The sequence below is a fragment of the Gambusia affinis genome, linkage group LG14 (genome assembly GCF_019740435.1).
Source record: "Gambusia affinis linkage group LG14, SWU_Gaff_1.0, whole genome shotgun sequence".
NCBI classification, from domain to species: domain Eukaryota; kingdom Metazoa; phylum Chordata; class Actinopteri; order Cyprinodontiformes; family Poeciliidae; genus Gambusia; species Gambusia affinis.
Window position 1 is genome coordinate 12,211,056 of NC_057881.1, and position 11,753 is coordinate 12,222,808.

At 38.7% G+C, this 11,753-nt stretch overlaps 1 protein-coding gene across 1 annotated transcript; it reads right to left on the bottom strand.

The window, feature by feature from the left end:
* Positions 1-1,017: 1,017 nt before the first annotated feature.
* Positions 1,018-5,474, bottom strand: znf706 (zinc finger protein 706). The gene is made up of 3 exons (XM_044139423.1): positions 5,355-5,474; positions 2,531-2,666; positions 1,018-1,748 (listed from the first exon to the last, which is right to left on the bottom strand). The coding sequence occupies exons 2-3, from the start codon at positions 2,663-2,665 to the stop codon at positions 1,653-1,655; spliced, it is 231 nt and encodes a 76-aa protein (XP_043995358.1). The 5' UTR covers position 2,666; positions 5,355-5,474; the 3' UTR covers positions 1,018-1,652.
* Between the last annotated feature and the right edge of the window lie 6,279 nt (positions 5,475-11,753).

An 11,753-nucleotide genomic window follows, 5' to 3' on the forward strand; every position in this document is an offset into this window, starting at 1 on the left:
TGATCTGGTTAAAGGTGAACCTCCACCACAATATCAAATTTGTTGTGGATTCTAACATGCTTATATTGAAGTTTACCTTGCTCTATCTTCCCATCATCTCTGATCACATGGTGAAAATACCATGTTTCACTATAGTGATGCTATACTTATGGTGATTTGCAATGATAGATTTCTATCAGAGTGATTTGAAAGCAGTTCAAAAAGTTACATTTTGTTTACATCTGACTAGAAAACTAGAAAACTGTCAAAAACCAGTTGTTGGCAGCAGCCTGTAAAAAGCTCTGGCAGAGTGGAGCTTTTATTAACAGATTGTTTATGCTGCGGGTTGTGGCTCTTCTGGTCTGCAGCACCCGGCCTCAGAATATTATAATTAAAGACGGGGAGAAATACATCACATCTTGTACCAATCACCTTTTCCTGCTACTGTTCCCTCATCCACTATATAATGTTTCTTTTCCACAACCACGTCTCAAATGTCTGCTGTGCCCTCTACATTAGCCATTATCCTGTTTAACGGATTACATTCTGCCCCGTTACAGTCAATTGTTGTCCAATGTCAAGTGTTTAAATGTTTTGAGACACAATTTAAGCATTTTATTAGCTGGCCTGATTAATTCCAAGTCAGCTGTCGGTTGTGGCAACTTTTTGCATTTTTCTCTGTCAGTCAAGATCATGAATGCGGTGCGGGTCACTCGTTCTTGATGAATCTAATAGTTAACAAAGATGGAAAGCTGTTTCAAACCCAAGGCCTTCTTGCTGCAAGGCCGCCGTGCTGCCAACCAAATTAATGATTCAAGACAGAAGGTTGATGGATGCAAAATGTGTTTGGTAAGGGTAATTTAGGCAATACTAAAGGCATATTATTTTTCCTTGTGTTGGTTGGAGAAACCGCCACAGTAATGAAAACTGTATAAATAAATAATTAACAGGCAATTAATGAGATTTCTGCCAGCGATGAACAAATGCAAACTTTTGACCAGAGCTGTATATAAAAAAATTAAAATAAAATAGCAGATATATAACAAAGTGAGTTTTAATAAAATGGTATTATACATTATTGGAGCATACATTCATTTTACAGGCACATTAATCTTGCCGGCAGTCTCCAATATAATTTCACTTCCTAACAATCTGTGTAGCAGCTTGGGCAGCTGGCAAAGTTTCACATTTTACAACCAAACATGAAATTCTGATTAGCTGAATAAAAGATTGCAGTACAGCAGGGCACCGGGGTGGAGGAATTACAGTGTGCAGGCCTCCGTTTGAGTAAAACACTCCCAAGTACAATTTAAATAAACTAGGTCACTTTTGACAGCAGCAAAGACAAACATCTGAATTTTCCGCCCAAGCCAAATCCATTTAGCTTTGTTAGGATAGTCACTTTATCTCATGTGGGGTGCAATGGACAACAATTTATTGATCTTTAAAGGAAATATACGTACAAAACATGAAGGCAGTAAGTCTAGGCTCATTGATCGTACAGGTCCCTGAAGTCAAAACCACGGTTGGATTTAGTCGTGCGTGTATTTAAACACAAGCACACACGGGTAGCAGTGGACTGCATGAGGCTTTCATGTTGGGTACATTAAATCATTCTTTGCTGTCATGTTCAGAGCCGGATCAGCGCATTCAGTGTGGTTTATCCGAGTCATTTATGCTTCCACGCCCTCCAACTCTGGGGGCAGAGGGGATTTGGGGTGCTTGCTCTCGAAGTGCTGCTTGAAGGTTTTTGGGTCGGGCATCTGGGACTGTGGGAAGACGATCACAAATGAAGATCATATTAAGGAAAAGTTGGTTATAGCAGGTAAAAACGACATACTTTAGGTGCTTTTTTTGCATTCAAGAACATTAATGGTTTTAAGAACAACTGATGTATCAGGACTCTCAGGTATTCTGGAAAGGATCTTCAGTTAAGATCTAAAGCGAGAGCTAAAATTGATGCTTTGTTATGTTCTGGAACAAACAGTCCTTCTAAAGATTTAAGGGCAGCTTAGAGTGTTGATGTTCCTAAAACAAACTCACAACTTGGTCATCGTGTTTCACAAGCTATAAAGCCACCAGTAACAAGTGCAACATAACATAACCAGATAAAGAAAGTTATAACATAAATCATCCAATTAGGAAAATTAGCATAATAAAAGCTAAAATATTCTGCTGAACTGAGACAGAAAACCTGAGAATAGAGACAGTAATCAAATGATCCGCAGTCAGTTCAGCTCTAACATCCAGCACAAAGGTAGGTTGTTCCTCCACTAAGCACAGTCTGTCATCTCAACTTTACTGCTGTAACCTGGGAGTGTCCAATGGCAACTGATTTGTGGACCTTGAAGATCTAAAAAGAGACTAAGGGCTCAAAGGTTCAGATAAATATGGTGGCGTCATACCATTAGGACTCAAAGTGGACCCTAAATGAACAGGAAGATGGTTCAGAAAGTATGTGTAACTCCTTTACACCTGTCTGAATTAAATGTAGTCTACGAATAAAATTTGCTTGACTGATTGACTTAATCCCCACAGGTGCCAGATGTACCTTGCAGACGCTGCAAGTGAACACTAGTGCTGCCTTGGCTGCCATCTTCTGATCGTGACCCTTGGACTTCTTCATTTCTGCCTGCTTCTTGGCATTTTTCTGCTGCGACTGAATTTTCTGGTGCCCGCGTGCCATGCTAGGGAAAACACAGAGGAAGGAGGAAGAAATAGCTCAAATAAGGGTGAAAAAAGCATAAAAAACCAAATACCTGTGCTCAGAGTCAAGGTGGGAAAAGCCTGAGCAAATGAGTAAACATTAGCATGATCCTAATACATGGCGATCGGTTTATGCCAACAAGTTTATGAAACAAATTTGTTACAGATTTATTTCTGTAACAAATCTGAAAAGTAAAACCTGTTAAAACCTCTTCTCTTCTCATTCATAGTTCTGTTAAAGCCGTATGTTTTGATGTCACAGTTGCACAGTGTTGAACAGTTACAAAAACAAAAGATTGATCTTATCACTGTACATCTTGTTTTGGCTTCTGCGCCGTCTGGAAACCACAGTGGTAGACCTGCATCCATGTCGGGCCAATTCTTTTGCCTTTCGGCACTTCCTAAACTTAACAAGATTTTTATTTTTTTTTTATTTTGAACAATTGTTTTAAATTGAACAAATAGCAGGAACAGGTTTGTCTGGTTGAACATTTATAAACCACTGAATTTTGTGAACAGGCGATATAAGAGGAACAGGTTCTGGCTTGTCCTGCGAGACATTACTATGCAGGAATGCTCAGTGAAATCAGATAAGCCAGTTATTCTCATCCGACTTGCTCACAGAGGAGGTAAGTCTGTTAGTTTCTCCCTGGATAAACTCTCTTAGAATGTTGGTCTAAAAAAAAAAAAAAGGAAGAAGAAAAAGAACCAAACCCAGAGGCAGAAGCTGCAGATGGAGATGGAAAAGTATCAGCTTTCGTTTACTTAGACTTTTGGATTTAAGGACAATCATCAAAGAACATGGATTATTTTCTTGAAAAGCCACACGACTTCGCTACTATTCTTTCAGTTTTATTATTCTCTCATCGCTTAATATTTCTGCAAATGTCCTGAACTGCTCTGGTAATATTCATAGAGATTACTAATTTCCTGTCCAGTCCTTGAACCTGACCATACCAGCACATTATGCAGTGTGTGCTAAATAAATGAAATAAAATAGGACAAGTTATCCCTTTGTGTTTTGGAGCCATCTTTAGTCAGAAGGACTGCACAGTGTAGGAGTTGGTAGCACTGTTGCCTTGCAGCAAGAAGGTCCTGGGTTCAAATCCCATCCTGGCTCCTTGGAGTTTTAATGTTCTCCCTGGGTACTCCAGCTTCCTCTCACAGTCTAAAAATATGCACATTAAGTTAACTGGTCCTTTTAATTGCCTTTAGGTTTAAAATCTGTGCATGTCCAGTGATAGCCTGGCAGCCTATCTCGCCTCATGCCCACTAGCTGAAAAGACCCTTCTGTATGGATGGACATTATTTTGTTGTTCTAACAAATGTTTTACATTGACGTATGACCATTAGTGGCTGAAGCTCCATGTGTGTCTACAAACAGCAGTGTGTGCAGGAGATGTGATCTAGGCTGCATAATATTAGAAAATCACGCAACGGTAATGATTTATTCTAAGTGAAATATCAGTAAATTCACATCTCGATGCTATGTATTAATATCTCAGAGGCATTAAGCTGCTCTTGTAAATGATCTTGCCTCAATTCTGCAGCAAATTACTAAAAGTTCTTTTTGTAATTCACTTGGAAAAAAAACAAAACCTCAGTGAAATTCATGAGTTTCATTTATTTATTTGAATTCCAAAAGTAACATTTTGTGTAAGCCCTAACATGACATTTCTGTCTTAAAAATCCCTTTTAGTCATCCATACACCCATTGTTTATACTGTCTGTATTGTTTACAACTCGCTCACTATCAATAAGGTGCCATCTCAAGCGGTCATCACATGAAAGGCGGGGTACACACTTGAGAGGTTGCTTGACAGGACAAGTAAAACAACAGTGGTACCAACCCTGCAGGTCTTATGTAATATGACAACCATCTGATTTACCCTGAACTGTTTACTTTTCTTTAAATAAAAGAAACATTTAAAACAAAATTATGTGTGTGATTAATCTAAACGATAAATACATTTCACTAGTTTCTGGACTAAATTACTTTATAGTTTCTCAATGCTATTCTAATTTCCTGATATGTACAATAAAAACATGCACCCTGCATTTATAATCCTCTTTTGAGTCATGCATTATGCAGATACACCACACCTAGACTGAAAATCCTTTAAAAACACGGGGACTTCTGCAGGTTTAGTAGGCATGAACATAGATTAACCGGTAAACCAGTCTACTTCATAACAACTTCTATTATTAGTCTTCTTTGCTGACTTAAGACCTTGTACATAACCAAAGTTACAAAGTTTGACATTCTATAGCTTATTTAATCAAATACTGTAAATACTTCCTCGGTCATAACGGGGTGGCTTCGGTGTCTTATATTTCCAGGAGTTAACTATTTAGCATTCGGATGGGGACTTAGCAAGCATTAGCTAACTAATAGTCGTGTTTATATATAAGCAGCCAACAACACGTTTCCAGCAACAACACATTTAGCTTCTGAGAGCTTTTGTGGACCTAAAGTACCACGAAGGTAACGCCTTTTACATTTGTGTCGGTGTTAAACCGAGCTGTTAGCAGTGTCAGTTATTAGCTTCATGTGTGAAAATCTGGTTAACCACATGGAGATTTAACAGGACTCAAACCTTCCGTTAGCCATCAGCACAATCATCCCAACACTAAAAGCCGTGATTATTGATAAAGAAAGAACACCTTACCTCAAAAATATAGACGTACGTGTCGTTTGTAACTCAGAAATGTGACAGCTGCTGATTTCCCAGAGGTAAGAAGTAAACGTCAGTGCTGCATTTAAAGACTCTCGCAAGACTCAGGAATGTCGACATTCACTCATTCTACAACTTGTGATCACATGAGAGAAATAAACAAAAAGATTTTCTAGAAGCTTCTTTTCTCTAAAAATAATAAAATTGTTGAAATTATTCTAAGTAAAGTATCATATTAATGTAACTCATAACAGAGATTCGATTATGTTGTTCTTCCTATTTTTTAAAGAGACAGTGAAGGCAGCGGAAAGCCCTCAGATGGAAATCGCCTTCCTGGGAACAGCTACATAGGTGCGGCAATGCTGCTTCTTAGTGGTAGTTTGGTTGTTTACACTTGATTCTGTACAAGAGTACCTCTATATTATCACAATATTTCATTTTTTCTGTCATTCTGTTTCATTTGTTTTGCAATTATTTTCTCCTCTTCAATGTGTAGCGACAAAACGATTTCCCTCCTAACTATTTTTTTAATAACTGTATTCCGAAGTATAAATAAGTTAATGAATACATTTATAAATAAGACTAAACTAAAACCTTAAAAATCAACATCTTTTTGCCAGCGGAGTACAATAAATATTCCAACGTATTCCTATCACATTACTGTTTCTGATAAAGAAACTAACATGTGGATAAATATTCTGTAGTAACAGAATTTTGTTTACTTGTGACAATTATTTTATAAAAATTCTCACATTATAAACATTTACACTTTGAGAACTTGGAAGAAAAACATTTGGATTCTGCTGGCTTAGATCGAAGCATACTCTTGTATTAGAATGGCCTAGTCAAACTTGATTTCAACTTAGGATGCTTTCCAGCTATTCTGAGAGAGTGTGGGATATTTCGCAAAGAATCAGGCGCTAGACATACGTAGCTGGTGGAGGTATACCCCACTAAAAATACTTGCAGTTCAAACTGCAGCGACGTATGGTTCTACAAAGATTGTCTCAGGTGAGCTGAATAAAATAGCAGCATCACAGTATCAATGTTTTTATGTGCTACAAACCTTTGAATGACTGATACAACTGAGACTGAAACATCTGAGCTTCCCGAGAACAACACTAGAGGGCAGCAGCGCAGGTCGACTACTGGCACAATGAGTTGAAACTCACACTGATGGACTCCTAATTTTGGAAAACCTCATAATAATAAAACAGTCTTGTCCCGGGTAGGACTGGTAATCTTTGTTTTGAATCGCAGCAGCACAAACTGAACATAATGCAGCTCAGAGGACTACATTAGATTTTTATCTCATCTGTCTGTGTGACTGTGGTTTTGGCCTGTGAGTGGGAACAGTGGAGCTCTTCATCATCTCTCTGCATTTGACTAAATTCAGCTAATATGTAAATAAAGCATGGCTCCAGTTGTCACATGAGTTGAACAGAAGCAACCTGTCTGGATAAACACCAGAAATACTCATTCAAGGTATATTCTTCTTATTTTTATTTATTTATTTATTTGAGGCCAATTACACGGAGCTTCCTGACAGATAGGAGTCATGACTTCCTTACAGGAGAAATCTTATCATTGTGAGAAACCTCCCTCGCCTGGCTCCTTGTTCTCACCCCCACTTCACCTTTCTGCTTTTTCACTCCTTTTGTCAACGTGAGGGGAAATATCTCTCAGGAGAGAAGGATGTGATTATGCTTTTAAAGAACAGAGCCAAAAGTGAAAAAAAAGGACGAAGGAAAGGGGTGGAAAAATGACAAAAGCCGCACATTGCTCAGGTTCCCCCTCCACCAATACCCTGCAGGATGTTGTGCAAGGACTTGCTTGCTTACAGGTTTGGGGTGGGGTTGTCCAGCCTTAGGGCTTGTGTGAAAACAAATCTCGCAGGTGTCAGCTATTGAGTGGTGGAGGAGAATATTATCTGACTGGCCTTTGTGGTTATGAATGAGCAGGGGCTTGCCGCAGACAATCAAATTCTTTATCAATCCCTCCACCTCCTTTTTGATTCCAAGTTGGAGCCGTTTTGAGAGTTTTACAGAAGGCCACAGAGACACCAAACAGTGCTGAATGTGACCTCCCTGCTTCTCTGCAGGCTGTTGAAGGAAGAGGAAGTCGGATTTCATCTTCCCCATCAGCCACTTCCTCTCTCTCTTTCTCTTTCGTGCTCCCGCTTTCCCTTTTTTTTTTTTTTCCCCCCAAACCAACAGGTTTTGCCACAGTTTGCTGCTGCAACATGCCACGATGCTGGCCGACCAGTCGGGCTGTACACAAGCCTTCAGAGGTCTGGTTGTGATGAGTTGTATAATCTGGTTGTGATTCCCCTCCACGCCCACGTGGAGGGGAAGAAACTCAACAAAAATAACGATTAAACCCTGTGGATCTGAGTGGACGACCTCTGAGTGGTTTGGTGTTATTAGTGAGAGGGCGAACCATGCCTCCAGGGGGTGAAAAAGTTAATTTCTTACCTCAGCACACTCACAGCCAGTGAAAGAGAGGGAGAGGTGAGGCTTTAGGTCAGTCAGACGTGGGCCGGTGGGACAGAGGCTGATTGTGAAGATGATGACAGCTCACCGGCAGCAGCGGCGCTCTGATTTTGTGTGCAAGCTGGGACTGTTTGTGGTTGAAGTCAGCAGGATTTGAATCTAACAGACAGCGGCAACACAAATCGATGTCTTTTGTCAATAACGCAGCCATAATATTAAAAACTAATTTTATGTATTCCATCAATTTTAGAATACGTAAAATGTTTGGAGATTTCTTTCAAGTGTGGTTCTGTTGAGATGTTGCAAGCAGTTAATAGCTTATTTGTTTTGCATAATGGGTTGTGGAAAAAGTCACACACACTGTGATAAAATGTGACTTCACTTTTTATCACAAACTGCAATATGTTTGATTGAGATTTTGTGTAATCATCATACAGAGAATAATCAAGTTGTGGAAGAAAAATGAAACGTATTTTTTAAAATGTCTTCTTTGAAAAATAGTTAATCCCCAGTCAGATTGGATCAAGAATGTATCGTGAGCAAAAGTTTTAAAGTCTTGTGAAGGATTCTCAATTGGACCTAGGTCTAGACTTTGACTAGGCCATTCTAACATGTGAAATGCTTTCATCTATCCCATCGTAGACTGCTCCTGCAAATGTATTCAGCCTACTGGTGGTGTACTATCTGCTATGCGATGAATGTGTAATGTTAAAATGACAACAGTTACAATAAACCGCTACATTGATGCTTCAAAAAAGCACAAATTTATTTATTATTACTACTATTTAAAAACTTTTTTATATGACTACACGAGACTGCTTATACATACAAAATGTATTTTTACTATTAGAAAAAATACAACTTTAGCAAGAAATGAACAGAACTTGAGTTATGATGGTGTTGTTAAACCAAATAAGAGATGTCTGAAGTGATAGATAGGTCATTTTATTTCTGAGAATCGTTGTAGTCATCTGATCTTCTCTCGGTGTTTATTTGTAATCAAATGTCTTGAGCTTCATCTCTCAGGTTCTTATTTTCCTCCATCTGAGCGAACTCTCCGCCCAGCCGCTACACATCACACACATCTCCGCCTCAGCTGTGAGTTTCTGAAACACACAGATGCAGAAACCTAATCCTGGCCAAGTCCAGACAAGCTGCTCCCACCGTGAAAAAACTCCTGGTATGTAGGATACACCTTTCACCTCTGTCAGGGAGCGAACCTCACACTCACACACTCCCACTCGAGGAAAGGTAGTCGGAGGCCTCGTGGCCCTTCACTCTGCCTGTAATAGCTTGTTTGGGGGACCCTCTCCGTCTTTCAGCTGTCCTGTCGCCACATGGCGGGCGGACATTCCTGGAGACGAAGGTGATGCAGGGAAAGGAGGAGATAAGGGGGGAAGCTTAACTGTATTTTGATTTTGCACAGCAATGCTTCTCTTTATTTTCTCCTTCCAAAGAACAGTTAACAATGCATCTCAGTATTTATGCATACCAGCTAAGTTAATGAGGGGGAAAGAAAACCTAAACCAGACTCAGTCACTTCAGTTCATCCGTCAGGGCCAGCTCAGACAAACCGAGCTGAAGGAAACACTTTCAAGTCATCTCAAATATTGTTTCAACTGTAATTTTTTTTTTTTTTCAAAAAACAAAAAACAAAACAAAAACTAACGTGAAGAGAAGATGGACTACACCACTAATTATCTGTATGCACTGAAAAAGTTTGCATTCATCATTAATACTGCATAAGATTATATGCAGTGTTTCTCAAAATAAGGGTTGGGGGCACACTGGTGATCAACAAAAACAAGGTTGGGGTGCTGAGAAAACTTTCAAACTTTTGTGAGAGGTTTTTGTATTCCTGTATAAATCCATCTTCCCATCAACCCTGACCAACGTCCTTGTCCCTGCTGAAGAAGAGTGTCCCCTCAACATGATGCAGCCACCACCATGTTTCACTGTGGAGATTTCTTATGTTAAAAACATCATTGTTATTTTGTTAAACGTAGCAGTTTGCATGTTGGCTAAAAGGTTACACTTTGGTCTTATCATACAGAACATCTTTTTTTTTGTTGTTGTTTTTTTTTTTAGCAAATTTTCATATTTTCTGTGGTCTCTGCATGAGTTGTGGCAAAATGCAAATGTGACTTCTTATTGCGACATTTAACAATATCTCCCTTCTTAGCAGGCTTCCAGAAAAGTCAAGTTGTTTCAGCAAAAATAAATTCATAAAATCCATAAGGAAAGACTTAAACTCAGGTGAATACTCACAATCTTATAGTGGCACCTCAAAACCAAACACCAAAATAGAATTCAGAGATTGAAAAGTGACACTCTATTATGAAAACACAAGCAACACACATAAATAAAAGTAAATGAGCAAACAAATAACTAAATATGCATTTTACAAGCTGAAGCTTGCATTTCTTCATGTTTCCCAACAGGAAGTAGATATTTCAGTTATTTTCAGAACAGTTGTTTTTGCATCCTATTGAGTGCTATTTACCTTCTAACAGTTTAGTATCTAATAAGTCATTTCCAGCAAAGTTCCTGACAGGAAACTGAATCTGTTTAAACTAGAAAACAACAAAATAAGGTTGAGCAGAGATAAAAATCGAAAAGTTGAACGGCGCAGTTTCCTTCTCTTTGTCTGTGTTGTTGAGCTCTCTTTGGCTCAGTGCCGCAGGAAGAAAAGAACCCCACCTGTATTTATCTAGTAATCCCGCTCTAATACACACACACACACACACACACGCACACACACACACACACACACACACACACAAAGAGCTCAGGTGCTCTGGAAAGCAAATTGGACAAGGGAGGATAGTGATCATCTGCAGAGCACACAAACATGCACAACTCCTGCTGACGGTTAAACTGAATGTAAAACATAGTTTTGTGTATTTTCATACAACACAGGGTGAAGGCATTCATAAGCAAAAATCTGTTATTTTATCATGCAAACATTTTTTATTAGAACCAGTTTGAATAGTGCATGGCTGCATTTTACTGAATTTCAGATTATTGTGTAATTCTGTGCCTTTTGTAGAGGATTATTATCATCAAATGCCCGTTAAATCCAGTAAGGATCACCATCTGACTTGATCTTTATTTTAGATCAAAAAGGACTGGAATCTTAAATTTAGCATAAGTAATTACTAATAATTGAACCTCTCCTCAGTTGTTCCTCACTGCATCACACACATTCGTTCCCTGTTTGCTCAGTCAGGGTAATCCCAAGCACTGGGATCTCCTCTCACAAAAGCTTCATTACGAGGACAATGGCATTGTGTCAGCTAATGACAGGGCTCCTGCGTGCCTGCCTGGGGTCGACTCTGAAACTGCCTAAAAATCACACAGGGCAGCCATTCAAAAAAAATCTGAGGGTTAAAAGGTGAAGTCAGTGGAAGTGAACAAAGTAAGTTGATCTTATTAGATAAACTATCTTTTCTTATTATCATTAAGATTTCTGTTCATGAATACAGGCAATTATAAAAAAAAATTTTCTTTAACAAAATCAAAATAGTTGAACTTTACCCCCTTTCCCAGTTTACACCTGTTAGGTTTTGCTTGTTTCAAACGTGACTTTTTGGTCTGAAATACAAATATATTGATAAGGAAAGATAATTTTCCAGGACCCACTTTTTTTTCTTGATTATATTTTAGCCTTTCTTTTTCTTTTATTTAAGTTGAATTGTTTTCTATTTGAATCTTTTTGTTGTTTTGCTGTGAAGCAATCTCATTTTTACTTAAATGAATAAAATGTGCTTGTTTACCTAATTACCTACGTGTGTGCAAATGGGGGGTATTTACTCGTAGGAAATTGAAGTAGTTTGTACAGAGAAGAGCTAGAAACTGAGCCAGAATGTCTTTTATTGTACTTGCAGGTGAGCTATCCCGC